This window comes from Maniola jurtina, chromosome 7, assembly GCF_905333055.1.
Source record: "Maniola jurtina chromosome 7, ilManJurt1.1, whole genome shotgun sequence".
Taxonomy (NCBI): domain Eukaryota; kingdom Metazoa; phylum Arthropoda; class Insecta; order Lepidoptera; family Nymphalidae; genus Maniola; species Maniola jurtina.
In genome coordinates, this window is record NC_060035.1 from 13,377,135 (window position 1) to 13,397,400 (window position 20,266).

Below are 20,266 nucleotides of genomic sequence, written 5' to 3' on the forward strand. Positions count from 1 at the left end.
TGTTATAAGTTTGACGTGTGTATCTGTGTATCTGTGTATCTGTGTATCTGTGTGTCTGTGTATCTGTGTATCTGTGTTTCTGTCTGTGGCATCGTAGCGCCTAAACGAATGAACCGATTTTAATTTAGTTTTTTTTGTTTGAAAGGTGGCTTGATCGAGAGTGTTCTTAGCTATAATCCAAAAAAATTGGTGCAGCCGTTTAAGAGTTATCAGCTCTTTTCTAGTTTTCTTGTAGAAAAGAAGGTTACATAACCGTTAGGTTCATAATATTATGTCAATTGACAAATGTCAAGCTGTCAAGATGGACGTTGCCTTGATACATAATTATTTATTTGAAAATGATGTTTTGGAAAACTTTGATACTTTAGATCGTAGGCGCGGAATAGTCCAAGAAAATCGGTTCAGCCGTTTGAAAGTTATCAGGTCTTTTCGGTCTTTTCTAGTTACTGTAACTTCACTTGTCGGGGGTGTTATAAATTTTTAATTTACACTTGTTTTCTAATCAAATTGTGTCACAGACCTATCCCAATTTAAAAATTTCCTACCAATAACTAAAAGCTTCCTACCAATTACAATCCCCGATATCTTAAAAAAAAAGTGAATAGGCATCTTCTGGATAAACGCGTCCCATCTTAGACCATATCATCACTTTCCATCAGGTGTGATTGTGGTCAAGCGCTTGCCTATATTGAATAAAAAAAAGATAGCCTAAATCCTTTTCATTCTTAGAGGAGAACTGTTCTCAGTAGTGGACCAGTGATGAGTTGAGATGATGATGATGAAAATTACTTTGATATAAGTAAATTAATATTCTTGTTTTTTTTTCAGATGCTTCATCTATGCTGGGTGTACTATTTCTCGAAACTATCCGAATTCGCAGATACGATATTCTTCGTGCTCAGAAAAAAGAAGAGTCAGATAACTTGGCTCCATCTCTACCATCATTCCCTCACGCCGTTTGAGGCGTGGCTGCTTGTCAAATTTATTGCGGGTAAGCTACGATGCCACAGACAGATACACAGATATACACGTCAAACTTATAACACCCCTCTTTTTGGGTCGGGGGTCAAAAAGACAAAATGGTATTAAATTCACATTACCAAATGTTAGTACATAGTATGAATTCGTATTCGGTCTTACCATAACCCCTAAGTCCATAAATACAGCAAAATATTAAAAGCTAAGAAAATATCTCTTTTGCGTTGCTCTTACAGTTCCGTACCTCAAAAGGATAAACGGAACCCTTATAGGATCACTTTGTTCTCTGTCTGTCTGTCCGTCTGTCTGTCGTGTCTGTTAATAAAACCTATAGGATACTTCCCGTTGACCTAGAATCATGCAGGCAGGTAGGTAGATCTTACAGCACAAGTAAAGGAAAAACTCCGAAAACCGTGAATCTGTGATTACATTACAAAAAAATTGGTATATGTATTATAATATGTGTCATCAGCTACTAAATATGAGTACAGATTCTGTCGTTGTTGTGACACTCAGTGATGGAATCATCTTCAATATCCTCATTCCTCATCGTCATAAAATATGATATGAAAGAAGTATTTTTTTAAAGAATATTAGCCATTTTTAATCATGACTAACATTCCCTTTGCCCCTCCAACTAAGCGTAAAGCTTGTGCTAGGAGAAGGTACGACAATAGTGCAACGGGTGGGGTTTGAACCGCCGACCTTTCGGAATTCAGTCCACTCCTCAACCGTTGAGCTATTGAGGCTATATAGGATTGAAATGAAAGTATGAAAAAAAAAAAATTTTGCAGGTGGTCACGGAACGTTCTCGAACATCGTCAACAACCTGGTCCACGTGATCATGTACAGCTACTACATGATGGCCGCCATGGGCCCGCAGTACCAGAAGTACCTGTGGTGGAAGAAGCACCTCACCACACTGCAACTAGTAAGTCCTATTTACATACTATTAATTAACTAGCTTATTCCCGCGACTTTGTTCGCGTAGACTACACTTTCAAAGCTCTATTTTACACCCATAAGGGCTGTATTTTCAAAAATCCTTTCTAAGCGGATGTCTATCTACATCAAAGCTATCTGCATGCAGCCCGATCCGTCCAGTCAGCTTTTCCTTTTATATATTATATAGATGGATTAAATATTATTATCTGACAGTTTGCGGTGATTCTAGTACAAGAAATAACACTTTTTAATTTTTTTAAATTTCCACGCCAGCAATTTTGAAATTTTTAGTACTTGTTTGTATAGCGGCAATAGAAATACAAATTCTGCGAAAATTTCAAACCTCTACCTAGTATGGTTCACGAGATTACAGCCCGCTGACAGACAGACGCATGGACAGACGGATGGACGGACGGACCTTTCGTTTACGAAACCCTAAAAATACCCTTAAATGAATGATTCAATGCTTCTAACCTAAATTAAAATGTAGGTAGTGTGCAAGACATCCGCGGCTGCAGGATTTTCCACATTCTCCGGCTAATAAGGGCCTTAAACACCACACCCTGCATTCCTTGAGACGAAAAGTTGCGCAAAATTGTTAGGATATACGCCAAAGTTGAGTTGTATTAGAAAGGATTTTCCGCAAAGATTTATTAGCGTCTATTAAAGCGATCTACACGTGCAGTTTTAACTGTTGATTTAGACTGTTAAGTTAAATTATAGTGTAAATGCATACAGGGTTAACTTCGCTTTACGGACGTAGCACCTATAGTTCGCGACAAGGCGATATGGCAATACGGGTATGAAGCCGGGGGACACCCTGCACACCCGCACCTCACCCGCGCTATCCCGCACCATACCTGCCTCGTACTATACATATACATTATACATACATAGAATATGATAGACGGACAAATCTCAATGTCGCTGACAGCAGTGACCACATCACACTAATATTATAAAGGAGAAAGTTTGTATGTGTGTGTGTGTGTGTGGGTATGTTTGTTACTCCTTCACGCAAAAACTACTGGACGGATTGGGCTGTTTAGAATGGAGATAGATTATACCCTGGATTAGCACATAGGCTACTTTTAATCCCGGAAAATCAAAGAGTTCCCACGGGAATTTTAAATAAACCTATATCCACGCGAACGAAGTCGCGGGTATCAGCTATTGGTCAATAAAATCTAACTGATAAAAATAATAAGACGATTTTGATCACCGAAAAAGTCATAGTAAGCACTTGTGATAAGTCTTGATCGTTTGGTTATATCTTATCAGCAAATTATAATACTTACGAATATTATGGTAAGTCAGTCACCAGATCTAAATTGGTGGTCCGTTCCAACCAAGTTGGCTCGTCTGTTAGTCCATTACTAAGTGCCAAGGCTCGCATTATATTATTAAGATTTTATCAACACAAATGGTAAAATAATAACTTCAAGTTAGATGGCGAAATTTCAATTTGAAACACTTGGTAGAATCACGCAATTCATTTAGGTACCTACGTATTAATTTACCTAACAAGCAAGGTACAGTTTTGTTCATTCACTTTGAAAGTATGCAACGCTAACCAAATATGTAATAGGATGGGTAACCAATTGAGAACTGTAGACCAGAATTAGAAATAGAAAGATTGTTGATTAAAATAAACTTTTAGAACTTCTGTTGAGTCCTTAAAAGAATCTAGGTACCTGCCTACCACTAGTTTTTAAAGCATACAATTTTTTTTAGCTGCTGTTGTTCTTTGAAACTACATATTTTTCAGGAAATCTGGAAACCACAGACATAGACATTTGTATTGCGTCGTCAGATTAAAATGAAAATAACCAGTCTCTGTGTAACAAATCATCAAACACATCTCTCGTCCCAACTGTTTGAAAGATCGTAGTAATTATTACAAAAATGACTAATTATAATCACAGCGATGATTACGAATCATTGAATTATCAGTTCCCATGACCATGTAACAAAATGCAGACTCCACACCAACAACTGCAAGTACGGTAAAGCCGGAAACATACTTTTAACACGCCACCCGAGCCAGCTTCGTGCAAATGTTTAGTGACACATCTGCGCTAGTTGCTGTAAGAACAGACTTAAGAGGGGTTCATTCATAGAACGCTCCACACAAACGCAGTTTGGCTCTCATTTGAATATATACTAACCAATCAAATTCAAAGAATTTTTTTCGATACATTCTAGGAACCTGTGTTTTCCAGACTTCCGTTGACAAAGGAAGGTAAAAGAATCTTCTGGAACAGGTCCGGGTCTTTAAAGGGTTATAGCGCCGATGATGATAATGATGATGATAAAATGTGACGTAGTGTGTGTTTCTTCTAATTACAGAAAATATAGTCCGTACAAAATGAGAACTCACTCGCCATTTTAACTCTATATGTCAACTTTCATGTCAAAAGTACGATTTTAGTCCTTATTTTAAAGGTGAACCGTACTTTTGACAGTTGACACATATAAAGTTAAAATGGCGAGTGAATGGTGGGTGAGAGGGGACTAATAATGTATGCACTACTAGCTGACGCCCGCGACTTCGTCCGCGTGGATTTAGGTTTTTCGAAATCCCGTGGGAACTCTTTGGTTTTCTGGGATAAAAGTAGCCTATGTGCTAATCCAGGATATTATCTATCTCCATTCCCAGCCAAATCCGTCTAGTAATTTTTGCGTGAAGGAGTAACAAACAAACAAACACACACACACACACACACACACACACACACACACACACACACACACACACACATACAAACTTTCGCCTTTATAATATTAGTGTGATACTACGATTAAACTCGACACATCGTGAGAGTCAGGTCGGGTCACTGATATCGTGTTGTAAATATGCTTCCAGCCTAAAAAGAAAATTGACGATAAAGTATTGTACAATGGCTTAACAAAAGAGACAAAATACTGGAACAAGGCCACGCGGTGGCAACTACAGAAGACTTGATTAAGAAACTGTAATTACTATCATAGTGGTAAAGTGACAAGTGACACTCGATTGTAGAGTCTACTACATTAGAGAAAATAACGCTATCATATTATACTATACATAATAACAAGTGTAAATTAAAAATTTATAACACCCCCGACAAGTGAAGGTTAAAGTAATAACTAGAAAAGAGCTGATAACTCTCAAACAGCTGAACCGATTTTCTTGGATTATAGCAAAAAACACTCTCGATCAAGCCAAGCCACCTTTCAAACAAAAAAAAAAAATTAAAATCGGTTCATTAGTTTAGGAGCTACGATGCCACAGACGGATGCACAGATACACAGGTACACACGTCAAACTTATAACACCCCTTTTATTATGATTATTAATGGAAAGACGTAATGACTTTTATCATTGGAGGACACGACACATAGGGAGAGAAAGGTGTCCAAAATTACTTTATGGTTTCTTCAATTCTCATCTTATAAGGCGTTTATCAAAAAAAATTTTCAACGTAAAGTGACGGCCACCTGCCGGACCACTGGTACTAATAAGGCACGGCTAATATCAAGCGTTGGGTGCAACATTCGATGATTTCAACACTGCAAGCGGAACGCTATATCCTTTCTCTGCTGGCTGTTGCACTTAGGGCTGCCATCTTTATAAAAACATGGATTTAGACCTAATTGAAGTCAAATTAAAAATATTCGTTATCATTGTTATGGATTTTTTAAATACAGAATACTTTGTAGGTTTTACTTTTTACTTTTTTGCAAATTGCATTAGAAATTAATGCAATTGTATCTCTCTACATTAAAATTTAATTTAATAAAATTAATTTAATTATTAATCTCCATAATATAAGTAACTACTTGCAAAAAGTAAGATCTTGAATTCTCTCTCTCTCATACACAAGTCTCAGCGATTTGTTCCACAAGCAATAAGACTAAACGGGTAGAACAAGTGTAAATTAAAAATTTTCAACACCCCCGACAAGTGAAGGTTACTACAGTAACTAGAAAAGAGCTGATAACTTTCAAACGGCTGAACCGATTTTCTTGGACTATTCCGCGCCTACGATCCAAAGTATCTGAGTTTTCCAAAACATCATTTTCAAATAAATAATTATGTATCTAGGCAACGTCCATCGGTTCATTCGTTTAGGCGCTACGATACCACAGACAGATACACAGATACACAGACACACAGATACACACGTCAAACTTATAACACCCCTCTTTTTGGGTCGGGGGTTAAAGAGCTAAAATTGACAACCCTAGTTGTATTGCCGAGAACATTCCACCAGTAGTAAGACCTTCGGATGCAGTGAAAACTAGATAATTAGATTTTAGTGCAGTGGCAAAGAATTCGTCGAACTGCATCTACTAGGTAGTTGTACTAGAAGGAAATGTTGCAATCTAATTGCGATTGCCATATTGCACAATTTTTCGATTTAACCGATATGTTTGTGGGATGCAAGATTCTCAGACGTATGTCCACAGTAAAATTTGATCCAAATAGCCAATAACATAGGCCTGGACCAATACCTACTTAATAAGAGTTCTTGCTTATTGTGATATCTGAATAGATAGGTCATCGTTGTCATCGTGGACTCAACATTTTGCAAATATACAACATTAAGAGAATTCAACATTTTAGGAATTCAACATTTTGAACCTGAAGGGTCTTACCTGATGGATAGCGTGCTAAGGAACTATTCAACCTATTTCCCCCCTTTCGCCATTTTACAATCGAACCACGAGGCACACCAATGTCTGAATCCCAACACAGTCGAAATCCCACGGATTCGTACGAAGCGATTAGCTTCCTCGTTTCTAATACGCACTGCAAGAATATGAAATGCCCCTTCTGGTTTCCGTTTTTCCCTCTAGCTGTAATATTGGTACCTTCGAAAGAAGAGTGAATAGGCACCTTCTGGGCTGGCTCCACCTTAGGTTGCATCATCTCCTACTTGGTATGATTTCTGCCAAGCGCAAGCCCATTTAGTTATAAAAAAAGGAGAGCATGTATCTTAGTCGGAGTTGATAACATCAATCTTTCAGTGAGATTTATCTTACACTCGTTCAATATCGTCTATCCAAGCTATAGGGAATTCTACCAACTATGCACTTTCCCATTGCTTTTGGTTACATATTTATATGATTCTCCAAGCTTTCTCAATTAAAGTGTCTCTGAGCTCTTTTATCATGCACATAGTTAGTTGTTTCAACCATCTTTACCATTACTTTGAAGACGCTCGTGCTCATTGTAATTACGTTAATTCACTTGCTAGCAATCTTGCGAGTCTTTATTCGCTTTGGCTGCTTTAATTTTTATAAATGAACATGCCTACGAATTCTGAGTCTACAAGGCTGTTATTTTAGATCATAGAAATTATATAGCACCTTGATCATCACTTCAGATTTCACACGTTCATCAGTGATTGTTGTCAAACTGACACTTAATTCTGATATTATCATAGCAAAGAATTGCCGGTCTTTATGGAATTCTTCTCAGACCAGGGCTCGTTTTGTAAGTTGTAACCATTGAAGCCTTTAATTGTAAGTTGGCAAAAATTGTTATTATCATTACTTCAATGGAATCAATTTTTTTCAAACTTTCAATGTGTGCTCGTTTGTTGAATTGTCCTTCAATCATGCTACAACGGAGCTATGCCAACGAATCACGTTATCTTTTGCATGGATATGGTTAAAGACCTGGAAAATGACAAAGGTTACTTTTTATCTCGGAAAATCAAACAGTTGACACGGGATTTTGAAAACGGACGAAGTCACAGGCATCAACTAATATATTGTTGTAGTAATTAATTATTGACTTTGACTTTGAACCTGTTAAAGAAGATAGTGCTTATAGTAGAATGTGACCGGTTTTAAAACATCTGTAAGAGTCATCTGATCGGTACATTCAATTATAGAGGCTTTACAGGCACGGATGTTAAAATTGAAAGTGTACGAGAGAAAGTTTGAAAGCATAAATCTGAATAACATAAAACACTTCAAGGCCCTATCATGGAAATGCCTTGCCTTGATCTAAAAAATGTTAGTTAAATTGTTACGCTTGGTATATTAGTGTCTCAAGCTCTGGTGATTTTTTCGCTGCAAGAAAAATTTGAACCAAAATATCAAGTTTAGTGGTGGTGGCAAAAATGGTATAATTACATTAAATTAAACAGGAAGAGCAAAAAACTGTATCAACGCTGTTGAAACTTTACTGCAATTGTACCGTTTTGATCAGTCTAGTCACACTAATATTATAAAGGCGAAAGTTTGTATGTGTGTGTGTGTGTGTGTGTGTGTGTGTATGTTTGTTACTCCTTCACGCAAAAACTACTGGACGGATTGGGCTGAAATTTAGAATAGAGATAGATTATACCCTGGATTAGCACATAGGCTACTTTTTATCCCGAAAAATCAAAGAGTTCCCACGGGAATTTTAAAAACCTACATCCACGCGAACGAAGTCGCGGGTATCAGCTAGTAGTTCACAAACGAACGTAGATGATTCCGAAAACAGGAGCATGCCCGAGATCGAACCCTGAACCCTATGTAGGAGCCCGATACGTTTACCACTAAGCTATCACCACTAAAGCTTTATACCCATTAGGCAAATGGTTAGTGGCTGACTACCGGCTAGCTGACTTTTTTTTATTCAGATACTAGCTGACGCCCGCGACTTCGTCCGCGTGGATTTAGGTTTTTCGAAATCCCGTGGGAACTCTTTGGTTTTCCGGGATAATAAGTAGCCTATGTGCTAATCCAGGATATTATCTATCTCCATTCCGAATTTCAGCCAAATCCGTCCAGTAGTTTTTGCGTGAAGGAGTAACAAACATACACAAACACACACACACACATACAAACTTTCGCCTTTATAATATTAGTGTGACGAGTAAGCCCTTGACAGTAATCTCACCTGGTGGTAAGTGATGATGTAGTCTAAGATGGAAGCAGGCTAACCTGGAAGGAGTATAGCAGTTTTCATTACACCCACATTCCTTTGGGTTCTATACGGCGTCGTACTGGAACGCTGAATCGCTTGGCGGCACGGCTTTGTCGGTTTAACTGTGAGCAGCAAAATTGATGCAAGGCCACATTACACCCGTGTAGTGAAACAGATAGCCACCGACTAGATTGAAGTGTAGGTACGCGTACGTTCGTTACAAAGGGGCCGCTGACTGCATGAAAGACTAGTGAAACTCCACAAACTGCGTTCATCCACGCTCCATCTGAAATAATACATGGGAATTTTATATTGTAGATAACGGGTGCATAACACGATTATTATGGTGTTTTTAACTGCCGATATTTGCATGTGTTGATTGATTAAGTTGCATGAGTGGTGAATCGTTGAAATATTGGCAGTTAAAAACACCAAATTAATCGTGTTATTTACCCGTTATCTACAATATAAAATGTCGTTAAATCACGAAATAAGCTTAATGTCATTAATTAATACATAGGCAGATAAACAGTCAGCCGCGAACTGTTTGCCTAATGGGTCCGCAGCTTTAATGACAGTTAGGCATATAATATTACAAAAGATCACAAAGTCAAACTTGACACAGTTCCGCTCTAAATACAGATAGGCAGTCTTTTCATAGCAGAATAGTGTAATGCGTGACCTTGCAATATTTTACAAATAATTATTATTTCATGTTATTTGCACACTATTACTGCCGCGTGCTCCGTTAACTTAATTAATAACTTGACTTGGATATTTTTAACACGTTGATAAATAATTAATGCATCCAAAATGTAATCAGGGCTTTGTATCTCGATTGTTAAAGTTATGTTGTGGTTTATTAAATGTTTTGTGTATGTATATAGATTGTTGGATCAATTGATATTATGAAACTTTCACAGTTCTAAAGCGTGACTTAGGTTAGATTAGACTTTAATCTCTCTCTCTCCTCCCTCTCCTCTCTCAACGACAACTAAACAAAAAACATTTGATTTGATTTCTACTCGGCATCGTACCAGGACGCTAAATCGTTTGGCGGCACGGCTTTGTCGGTACGATGGTAACTAGCCACGGCCGAAGCCTCCCACCTGACCTGACCAGAAATTTAGAAATTATTAAATTCCAAACCCCTGCCGGGAATCAAACCTAGGACCTCCCACTAATAAGACCACATCACTTAACACTACGCCAGGGAGGTGGTCATCGATTTATGCTATAATTAAACTAAAATAGCAGCAAAGAAATAACTTTCACTGCAGGTACAATTTTAATAAAAACTTACATATGACCTCAGAATGGCTCTCTTCTACAAGTGTAAATTAAAAATTTATAACACCCCCGACAATTAGTGAAGGTTACAGTAAATAGAAAAGAGCTGATAACTCTCAAACGGCTGAAATGATTTTCTTGGTTTATAGCTAAGAACACTAAGACAACACCACCTTTCAAACAAAAAAAAAACTAAATTAAAATCGGTTCATTGGTTTAAGAGCTACGATGCCACAGACAGATACATAGATACACACGTTAAACTTATAACACCCCTCTTTTTGGGTCGGGGTTAAAAATCAACGCATATGACTATGTGAAAGGTATGCGTATAATGCACTTTCATTCACGCCCAAATTGGAGACGTCAGTTACATGCAATTTTATCATAAAATTACTGTAATAAAAAGATTCCAATGTGACAGTAATTTAATTGTAATCTTAAAATTGTGTAGGCAATACCAGTGCATTGAATAATGTTTCATCGCCATAATCAAAACGAGATATTGTATATACAGTACAACCAAATTAATAATGCGCATAGAAATCTTCGTCACTGTTCGGCAACGGTCGTATGATACACATGATATTGACTCCTATTTGTTTATAACAAGGTGCAAAATTCGTCGTATTCCCAGAAACACCCGAATCATTGAATCGTAAGAGCCCTAAATAATGCACTTGCATTTTGCACCTTGTTATAAACAAATAGGAGTCAATATCATGTGTATCATACGACCGTTGCCGAACAGTGACGAAGATTTCTATGCGCATTATTAATTTGGTTGTACTGTAATATACTTTCGAAAGTCTTTAATCTGATTATATGAAAGGAAAAACTGACTGACTGTCTGACTGACCTATGAACGCACAGCTCAAACAACTGGACTGATCGGGCTAGGCATGCAGATAGCTATTATGACGTAGACATCCGCCAAGAAAGGATTTTCGAAAATTTAATCCCTAAAGGGGTAAAACAGAGTTTAGAAAATTTGTGAAGTCCCCGTGGATTTGCTTTATCTATTGCTATCTATCAGCAGTTCGCGGGTAGTAGTCGGGTTTTAGTGCTGTTTAACTTTTTTGAATCTTGAAAAGCTTATTTATTTGCTTCGTTTTTTTACTTTGAGAGTATACAGAACAGATAGATAGATAGATAAATAGATATAAGTCTTTATTGCACACAAAATTATGTAAAAGAACAACACAGAAGGAATAAAACAGAAAAAACGATTGTGTGCAAAGACGGCCTTATTGCTTCGAGTAATCTCTACCAAGCAATCTTTGCTGAAAGGAGAAGCTAGTGTTGGATAGTACCAATATTGTAATAGTTGGATAGTGTTGGATAGTTGGATAAGATTTGTAAGAGTGCTAGATTACTTAAACAGTTGCCACATGAACTGTCAAGACTTTTTACACTCATTGAATTATATCTGTTTTTACAGCTACAGTATTTGGGTCACTAAGGGCTCATGTTAATAAAAACTAGTTTGATGCAATTTCACCATCGGACTTGTTCACTAATAAAGAAAATCCGGTCAAGTGTGAGTCGGAATCACATACGAAGGGTTCCACAGCATTCTACAAGAAATCTTAAACCAGTATAGTAAAAAAATGCAAGTTAATGACGGACAGCGCCATCTATTTTTTATTTTTATTTATTAGGTTCACTTCCAGCTACATTATACATTAAAAATAGTACTTAGTCTAAACTACTTGCTAAATGTAGTGGTTATTTACAAGTGAACACAACATTTAGAAAGTTAAAAATTTTACAAAGTTACAAAAAAACATATTATTACAAAGAATAGTGGATCTGGATAGAAATAAACAAAAAAGACACGAATGAAGCGTACCTAATAATGTAAACTAGAGCTTTAAAGTAAACTATGTTGAGTACATAAAGTGAGTGTGTGTAATCTTGATGCGACTAAGTAAATTACTTGGTCGGGAAATAAAACCATATTTCATTATTCCCTAGTGCCCTATAGGTTTTGATTACCCCCGAATTGACAGACACAAAAGACAGACAGAAAACGAAGTAAGATTCCTTTTTCCTTTTGAGATACGGAACCCTAAAAACAGGTCGTTAATCTATGGTTGACTATTATCAATTCTAGTATTGATACATTAGGAATAACTAATCCCACCAAAAACATTTCATGTAAAAATGTAGCCAAGACTCACAAGTTCATAATGTTTTCACTGTTAAAAAGTTATGAGATCTCTAGTAGAGCCAAACCCCTAGCTAAGCTTAGATTTGTGCTGGCCATGGGACCTATCCCAAGTCCAAAGTAATATAGCTCTTAAATGTTCTTGACTGTATCAAATTTATAACAATAAATAACAAATCACTCTACTTACAAGCTCTGATTCTACAAACCCTACATCTTGGTAAAAAAAGGACGGCTTGGCCGTTTAATGTTCGTAAAACTATTACATGACATAACATATTTTAAGGCCTTAAGGAATAGTTTGTTCGACAATTACTAATTTGTATTGTACTTCGTGATGGTCGCAGAAGCAATTCCGGGCTTAGATGTCATTTCAGATAAAAAATCCACGAACTGTAAACGGCCAAGCCGTCCATTTTTTACCAAGATATAGGGTTTGTAGAATCAGAGCTTGTAAGTAGAGTGATTTGTTATTTATTGTTATAAATTTGATACAGTCAAGAACATTTAAGAGCTATATTACTTTGGACTTGGGATAGGTCCCATGGCCAGCACAAATCTAAGCTTAGCTAGGGGTTTGGCTCTACTAGAGATCTCATAACTTTTTAACAGTGAAAACATTATGAACTTGTGAGTCTTGGCTACATTTTTACATGAAATGTTTTTGGTGGGATTTCATTTCTTTTTGGCAGGTGCCCTAGATTTTTTTGGATCTATTTTTTGTAGGTACATCATTTTCATGGCCCACTCTCTATCGTTACCTCTTTTTTTTAAAAGCTTTTATTCAACTTGCAATGTACTCGTATGTAAATATATTTGTTCGGGTGGAATCTTGCAACTCAATTTTGAAGCAGATATACCAAATTTCAGCCTTTTAGGACTTCAGGAAACACAGATACTTGGTACGTTTGATAAATTTGCCACGGACATCTTATCCTGAAAACTTTAGAATTCGAGCAACAGATTTTACAGATATGCATCTCATATACGAGGGGATGAAGGGGGACCCGATGTCTTAATTTATCTGTTGTTCATAATTGTTGAAATTCCTACTTAATGCCAAATTTCAGTCTTCTAGAACTTCAGAAAGTACCCTAGAATTTGTGACTAGAGGTTTTGAATGTCGATAAATCTGAAACTATAAAAGCTAGACAATTGATACTCAGTGCGTTTAATGAATCTGCCAAGGACATCTTATCCTGAAAATATCAGCATTCTAGCGACAGAATTTACAGATTTGCTTTTCTCATAAGAGGGGTAGAGGGGGGAAATTTCCAAAGTCTTAATTTTCCTGTAGTTTGTATGCAATTTATAGTCTACATACCAAATTTCAGTCTTCTAGGACTTCGGGAAGTGCCCTAGAATTACAGACTAGAAGTTTGACTGTCAATAAATCTGAAACTATAAAAGCTAGACAATTGATACTCAGTGCGTTTAATAAGTCTGCCAAGGACATCTTATCCTGAAAATATCAGCATTCTAGCGACAGAATTTACAGATTTGCTTTTCTCATAAGAGGCTTAGAGGGGGGGAATTTCCAAAGTCTTAATTTTCCTGTAGTTTGTATGAAATTTCTAGTCTACATACAAAATTTCAGTCTTCTAGGACTTCGGGAAGTGCCCTAGAATTACAGACTAGAAGTTTGACTGTCAATAAATCTGAAACTATAAAAGCTAGACAATTGATACTCAGTGCGTTTAATAAGTCTGCCAAGGACATCTTATCCTAAAAATATCAGCATTCTAGCAACAGAATTTACAGATTTGCTTTTCTCATAAGAGGCGTAGAGGGGGGGAATTTCCAAAGTCTTAATTTTCCTGTAGTTTGTATGCAATTTCTAGTCTACATACCAAATTTCAGCCTTCTAGGACTTCGGGAAGTACCTTAGAGGTTTTGAGTAGAGGTTTTGATGATCATCAGTGAGGGACGAAATCGGCGTATTTTAGGTATCAATAAATCTGTAACCATAAAAGCTAGATATTTGATATTTGGTATATTTGGTAAATTTGCTGAGGACACCTTATACTGAAAATTTCAGCTTTCTAGCGTCATCCAGACCGAAGTTATGACGGGTCGAAAATACGGCGAAACACTTCGAGAAAAAGGTACGTAGCGCCCCGGCCGCCGCGTTTGGCTCGTCTTGGCGGGGGCACTGCCGTGCCCCCTGATGCATTTGAACGAGTTTTTAATGCAATAGAAATTTATGGAAATCATAAAGTTTTGAAATACTGAACGAAGGTCAAGTATGTCGTTCAAGGAAAAAATCCTAAAAACACTGGGGGGCATGAGATGGGTCTGCCCGCAAAATTCAAATTTAATTTGGTTTTTCGCAATTTGTAAACTAATACGACAACGTAGGCTTATGGCATTTTAATTGCGACAATGGCAGTATCTATATGTTAGTATACTAGCGACCCGCCCCGGTTTCGCACGGGTGGACATTTATTTTTTCTATTTTCCGGGATAAAATATAGCCTATACGGATTCGGAAGAATCCCTCTAAGTAATGGTAAAAGAAATTTTGAAATCGGTCTAGTAGTTTTTGAGCCTATTCAATACAAACATACAAAAATACAAAGGTTTCCTCTTTATAATATTAGTATAGATTAAAATGCCGTAAGCCTACGTTGTCGTATTAGTTTACAAATTGCGAAAAACCAAATTAAATTTGAATTTCGCAGGTAGGCCCGTCGCTTCCACCTTAATTGAAAATCACCAAGATGAACAAAAATATTTCGATACTTGTACATTTATTTCTTACTTAACGTCAACTTAAAACTAAACTTACGAGTACGAGGATTCCAAAGTGAGAATTTTTAAGTGCAACTTTTTAATTCAAGTTATACTTAATATAAAAGCTAATTTCTTCTTTTATTTTGTGCCTTAACTTTGATATAATTAGAGTTCAGTATGCATCACTGAATCTTTCCATATTGAATAATTCGATGTCTTTGGTCAAGACGGCATGACATGCAGTATTTTAATGATCAACGTATTTTTTTAAACGAGTAGAACAAAAACGGATTCATACTTTCTTAAAGTTGTTACACTCAAATACCAATATCATTAAAACATCGAAAGTCGAAGAAAGTAAAACGAGATAAGTAAATCGACAGTCAAATTATTAATTTAAGGGTAGATTTTTCAATTCCCTAATAATATTTATTAACTGAAGAACAAAATTTGACGTAACTTCAACAATAGTAGTCCAATAAGGTATGGATACATATCTCTTTTTACTTTATAAGACAAAAAATGAATCGAGCAAATAAACTTGATAATTTACGAGTATGTCAATATTTCAAAAACATGTTCAACATTTCAAAGTAAATACCCGTTTGGAACTTATGCAATTGCACGTCCAAACTAATCATACGTTTCAACAAGATGTCGATAAATCTTAACACGATTTTATGTAGTAGTTTGATGAAAATTATTACAAGTCATATAATAGTAATTGACAAACTACAGTAAACATAAATCTAGTACCTTAATTAACCAAGGATGACCTTGACTACGATTAAATTGTTCTGTAATTTTTCAGTATTGCATTTCAACCATGCTGAAAATCAAAGATTGCAACCTTGTCTGTTAGAATTTATATACTTAATTAAGTTTTATTTCTATACCCATTACCCACATTCTTGGGAATAAAATACTATGTAATTATTTATACAGACTGCTAGTAACAATATTTTTACATGCGATAATAAAATTATCATATGAATATATAGTATAGAATGGTTTATTTATTTGGCAAACACATTTTCAGTTATTATTTCTTTTTATTTCAGATCCAATTTTTCATGGTGCTGTTCCATTCAATAAGTGCTCTAGTATACGACTGCGGTTATCCAAAGTAAGTACTTCCAAACTCATATAAACATTAATATTATTTTATTTACTATGTTCTTTTATTTATGGTGAATGGTCTACAATTACCTGTTCTTAATATACAACGCATTATTTTGTAATTTCCGTTAGGACAATGCGAATGCTAATGACAATTTTGCTCTAAATTTTAATTTATTGTCTGTGGTTGATTTGTGTATATTTACCTATTGGTTTTAGTTGAGTTTATTGTTTCTTCTCGTTTCATTATCACCTCGTTGATTTTGGTTGAGTTTATTGTTCTTGTGTCTATCTTTACCTATCGCGTTTGATATTTTTGTTGGTTGAGTTTTATACCAATTTTTGTCTGAAGCTTTACATAAAGAATCCAAACTGAAGATGCAAACCTGTCTCATTTTGGGCTAATCGTATCTTTGTATATACATGGGACAATGTAATCAAGTACATTTTAGTAATGAGAAACTTTCTTCAATCAACAACTTCCTTAAAACCCTGTTGACGCTGTTCATACTCTTCCAAAGAGGCAGGAGAAGGATGGTTATTTAGGTCCCGAAAAATTAAAGTTTTCTCGGGATTTTCAAAAGCCTATATCCAAGGAAACGAAGCCGCGGACATCATCTAATATAGTATTAGAAATAAATCTAACATCGAAGTCAGATGAGGTAATACAACAGCAAGTGCAGTTATTCGAGCTTCTAAAAATACTAAATTATACGTAGTATAGAAGCAGGCGTTATTTTGCGGAAGTCCATGATATATTTCGCATAATTATTATAGCAAAATAAGCTTTTGGTTCCTTGTACTAAATAATACATTATGACTCTCAACTTTTGTTAAACAGTCTCTAGCAAAAAATCCTGATTTAAGAAAAATCTACAACTTTCCTTGGAAGAGCATGGAAAGTGCCATTTATAAGGCTTTTAAAGAAGCGCTTGAAAGGTGCTCATCTTTCAGTCTTTCATCTCTCAATCTTATCAGTCTGTGTGTTCGTCTTCGGTACATCGATCTTCAAGCTAAATACCTACCTACCTAAGCAAATACCTACTTCAACATGAATTTTTATCCGGTCAGAAGAAACTGAAGGCAGAACTGTCCATGTATAAGTGGCTAATGGCACTATTTTATGGAATTAACAAATGCTCACCATCGCTATTTTAATAGGCTGTTTCTTATATTACATCATACCACATCCGTTCTACAATGTTACTTTGTAATTCAGATGACTGTTATTAATTTTCGCGTTTTTTCTTTTAATGTTTTATTTTAACCGCATGATGATGTTAGGTTTATTACATTTTTAAAGGCATTTTGAAAATGCTACCGTCACCACTCTCTAATGTCGTATGTGTGAGCAATTATAATTTGTGTTTACTTTCCAACCACTTGTTTACAAGTGGAGAGAGTCGTTAATTATGCAGAGACTTTTTTTTCCAACTGTTGTAGAATAAGCATTTATAAATAAAAATTTAGATTAAAGCCAGCTACATAATACGGCCGGAAAACTCTCTGCCACTCTGACGCAACGAGTATGAGAATCAGAAGCTTTTGACCGATCTGGCTATTTATTTTCTTAAATCAGGATTATGCGTAGATTCTTAAATGCTACTTTTTTATGCCATAGATTTATAGAATAATATATTCAATTCTCTTTCATTTCAATCAATATTATCATTGTCATGAGCACCATCATCATTACCATAAAAATAATAAATCATTTCAATAAACTTATATATGTACTCGATTTGTTACAGAATCATCGCATCCGGTCTGATTCTACATTCGTCCATTTTCATCGTACTCTTCACAAACTTCTATATTCAAGCATATAGGAGAGAGAAACCGAAACTTAAAGTTGATGCTTGTAATAATAACATCAATAATACTACTAGTAATGGCTACATCGCAAATGGGCATGCGAAAACCAATGGACATAGCATTGGCCATGTTACAACCAATGGCTATGCAACTGCAAATGGCCACGCCACAATGAATGGCCATGCGATTTCAAATGGACATGTCACAGCCAATGGCCATGCCACAGCCAATGGCCATATCACATCCAATGGTCACGCCACAATGAACGGCCATGCTATCACCGAGACAAGTATAACGAACGGATACGCCAACGGTCACATTGCAAAAGAAAAAGTGCATTAGTCTGATGATTTTACTTTTAAAGACAATGTCAAAGTGATTAATAAAAGACTTTTGTAAATATTTTTAAAAGAAACGAGCGGTACAAAGACTTTGTTACTGAATGGTATGACAATAGATCTTTTAAAAGACAAATAAGTTTAAATGCTCAAAGCATCGAGTGAGCTGGGTCCCCAGTCCCAACGCGAATAAATTGGACAAGTTTAAATACAATCTATTTTCTGTTAGCACTGCTTGAAACTATAATTAATATAATAAAAAGTCAAGCAAAATCAAAAAGTCAAATCATGTACCTATCGATGTGGGGATCCAGCATAAGTTTTTGAGTAACCAAAGCTTTAGTTGAATTTGCGCTTAAGTCGAATTTCCATACTGAACTAAAGCTATTAAATAACTTGCTTAAATAAGCTGCAATAATTAATTAATGAAGAAAATACGAAATCTTGTTTTTACTACAACGTAAACGCTTTCACTAGTGAACGGTAGAATTCACTCAAAAAGACACAAGCGAGACATAAATAAATAGTGATAAGATGGCTCATGTAATAAATGAAATATCTACGTAAGAGAAAAACATATTATGCTTTTTGAAAGGTATTGCATAATACAAAATTACTGTAAACAACCAGAAAAAATGTATGCGACCAAGTTACTTTTACATAATGAAAATTGGCCGTAAACTTAGTGTAGTGGTTTTGATTTAAGCTAGCTCAAATCCAACGATAAATGTGCTTTAAAATTGTGTATTAATGTATATAGGCCAAGGTATTATAAAATTTGTAGAATTTCTCGCAACACCTCCCAAAGAAGTTTTTACGTAAAGAAAATTAGTCTCGCTACTTTTCATAGAATAGAATAGATTTTTATTCAAGTAAACTTTTACAAGTGCTTTTGAATCGTCAAATAATTTACCACTGGTTCGGAATGCCGTTCCTACCGAGAAGAACCAGCAAGAAACTCGGCGGTTGCTCTTTTCAATTGTTCAATTTACATAATATACAATTTTTGATACGTATTTATAGTTCCATCATTGACGTAAATCATTTGTGCAGTCAGTCGATGATTTTCAAAAATATTTTGTGATATACATACTATATTTTTGTGTACTAATAATATAATACGAATAATTTTGATTTTGCACGCCAAATCGAGGCACAATTTTAATGTTGTTAAATTTTGTTTTACCCATGCATAAGCAAATAAATATTAAAAACAGCACTAGTTTTCTTTATATGAAAAGTTACTTGGGCTGTTTGTTTATGTTATTTGCATTTACATAATATTTTGCAGTACATCAAAATGTAAATAAAATAAAAACTCATTTACCATTCATGATGTTGTTAAAAGGACTGTTATATTCTAGTACCTAAGTACGTAAGATGGAAAGGCTCAATTTTTTAGTACTACAGTAAGCTATATACCTAAGTATATACCAGTAACAAAAGACAAAAGAAACAATCCGGATTTTTGGACTTTTGGAAAAACACTTATTATCTTTTAAAAAAATAAATATGTAAAATACCAGAGGTTCCCAAACTTTTTAAAATATACCTAATGAATATTTTTAAAGTAGTATCATTAAAAATTCATATAACATATTGGGATTTACAGAGATACGCGGAAACGCACTTGCGTCTTTAAAACGCTAAAGTGTCTTTTAATTTTAAGCGAGACGTCTATGGTTATATTTTTTATTAATATAGGTACTATGAAACAGGTATTCTGTATTTATCCAAACTTGAAACGTCTCTAAACATTATTTCGGCGTTCCGGAATTATTCAGCTAAAAAAGGAATTTCTATAGATAATAATTGATTAAGCTCTAAAAGACTTTTTGTACATACTCTGTAAGTAATAATGCTAATTTACTTTAAAGTAAGACTCCATTATTTTATCTTTTATTGAATCAATAAAAGATAAAGATAGTTGATCAAGTTAATACATCTTCAGTACATCACATTAAATAA

General features: G+C 35.4%; 1 protein-coding gene across 2 annotated transcripts in view; it reads left to right on the plus strand.

The window, feature by feature from the left end:
* Positions 1-19,170, plus strand: part of LOC123867095 (elongation of very long chain fatty acids protein 7-like) — a 46,692-nt gene extending 27,522 nt beyond the window's left edge. For both annotated transcript variants that reach the window (XM_045908972.1, XM_045908971.1), the window contains exons 5-8: positions 829-991; positions 1,773-1,909; positions 16,088-16,152; positions 17,897-19,170. In XM_045908972.1, the coding sequence (XP_045764928.1) occupies positions 829-991; positions 1,773-1,909; positions 16,088-16,152; positions 17,897-18,302 (771 nt within the window). In that variant the 3' untranslated portion in view covers positions 18,303-19,170. The remainder of the gene's footprint in view (positions 1-828; positions 992-1,772; positions 1,910-16,087; positions 16,153-17,896) is intronic.
* The last annotated feature ends 1,096 nt before the right edge of the window (positions 19,171-20,266 follow it).